The sequence below is a fragment of the Mandrillus leucophaeus genome, unplaced genomic scaffold, assembly GCF_000951045.1.
Source record: "Mandrillus leucophaeus isolate KB7577 unplaced genomic scaffold, Mleu.le_1.0 Scaffold1277, whole genome shotgun sequence".
In the NCBI taxonomy this organism is placed as follows: domain Eukaryota; kingdom Metazoa; phylum Chordata; class Mammalia; order Primates; family Cercopithecidae; genus Mandrillus; species Mandrillus leucophaeus.
In genome coordinates, this window is record NW_012101176.1 from 59,893 (window position 1) to 61,826 (window position 1,934).

Genomic DNA, 1,934 nt, shown 5'->3' on the forward strand with positions numbered 1-1,934 from the left:
GGTTTTTTATTTCCTTCTCCCTCTGCAGAGGGCAGGTGGTTCTTCCTTGATAGCCAGATAGACTTCACTGGAAAACATATGGCCAATGCTCCATGGATCCACTTACCAGGAACTATGATGCTCTTAATGATGAGATTTGTTCCATCAGTAACTGAGTTATGGATGAAACAGACATAGGCCATTCTATATGTTTTAGTGATTTGGGGGATAAAGAACACTTTTGCTGATTGCTGCAACTTCCCATCAATCAGCCAAGAATGCTCTGCCAGTGGGTGAGAGTCTGTGAGGCAGGAGAGCTTGGGGACTTCCACTGGATGGTAATAGGTGTATGAAGAAGAAATGGTGGGGGTATCTAGGCCATCTTGAGCAGAAAATAAAGTCACAGCCGATGTTGTCAGAGGGAAGGGAAAATCCTGGCCTGTGGAAGGGCCACGGTGACCCTGTGAACTAAGTCACTACACTGAAGTCCCAGCCAAATCCCTGCTGTGTTCACTGATCTGGAGCTTGAGACATTCACCTGTTTCTCCCATCATACCCTGTGGACCCTGAGTCTCCCATGACAGGAGCAGCCTCTTCTCTCCCATTGTCGATCAAGCCTAAGCCTACTCTTAGTCATCATGGCCAGCTTTGATGTCCAGGTTTAAAGGTCTCTGTTCTTGGACCTGAGAGGGAGTGAGAGGCCTGGCCTCTGGTCATGTGTATTTGGGATGGCAGCCTGGTTCACAGAGGAACAGAAGATACTCACAGAGGAGATTCAGGGTGACTGGGTCACTGCGGCTGGAACTCACTGGGTTCTTCATTTCACATTCATAGGGTCCTGCAGTATCCTTTGTGACACCAAATAGAACGAGGGTCCTGTTGTTTCCAGACAGCTGCAACTTGCGACTGAGAGGGAGGCTCTGACCGTTTATCCACCACAGGTAGCTTACATCCTGAGTGTCAGGATCACAGGATAAGATCACAATCTCCACGGCCTCTCTGGGGTTTAAGTTGCTGCTGGAGATGTAGGGCTTGGGAGTCTCCACTGTGCAGATAACAGAGAGAAGATTGTCCTGTGTGGCACTTTTGATTCCTCCAAAGACATTTTTCAATCAGAGATGGTATTTCCCACCTCTCAGCCCACTCAAGTCCTAAAAAGCCCATGGCAGATGTGTGTGTTACAGGACAGATGCATGGCAATCTGAGGGTTCAGGGATTGTGAGGCTGCCTTCTGTATGTGGAAGAAGCACAGACTTTCTTAAGTGTGAATTGTGCAGCAGCATTGAGTCATGGAAAAACATGGGACCGGCAGTCACAGCCCCAGGTGCCTCTCTGAGTCCCTCCCTCTCCAACTGCCTGCCTGGCCCACCTTGCGGTCCTCACCTGGAGCATGCATTGCTGGAATCTTCTTAGTTTCAATCTTACTTTGCCCCCAAGGTATGTTTTCTCTGCAGCTTCCCTTTCCAAGGGGATCTTAGAGATGGATGATGAAAGTTCCCATTGTCCTTAAACCCTTTGGGTACTGGGAAGCCTGGCCTGGGACTGGGTACTTGAGCAGAAATAACACAGGGGAGACCAGAGTCAAGCCTGGAGGTCAGTTCAGTCACCAGCAGTGGAGCCACAAGGTGGGGCGGTTTTCCCAGCTGTCTCATAGTAAGTGACTTGAGCCAGTGACCACTAAAGATAGAGCGGAGTCCAAGGAATAACCTACAAAGAGTGAAGGGGACAGGCAAGAGCTGATAGCTTTGGACCAAGACCATGTTCGCTGTTCTGCATCGATGATATTCCCTTCCCACTGTAGAGGGCAGGTGAGGACCATGTATATCTTTCTAGAAATACATGTAGATGTTTGCAAACGCAGAACTGACTGGTGGAAAGGGCGGACATGAACTGATGACAGAAGTCTGGCCCTCATGGACCATATGTGTTTGCTGGCTATTAGAGCAATATGTGGG

At 49.1% G+C, this 1,934-nt stretch overlaps 1 protein-coding gene across 1 annotated transcript in view; it reads right to left on the reverse strand.

Annotated features, from left to right (window-relative positions):
- Positions 1-1,934, reverse strand: part of LOC105533673 (pregnancy-specific beta-1-glycoprotein 3-like) — a 26,700-nt gene that overhangs the window by 12,968 nt on the left and 11,798 nt on the right. The window contains 1 exon segment of the mRNA XM_011972154.1: positions 746-1,024. Within this exon segment, the coding sequence (XP_011827544.1) occupies positions 746-1,024 (279 nt within the window).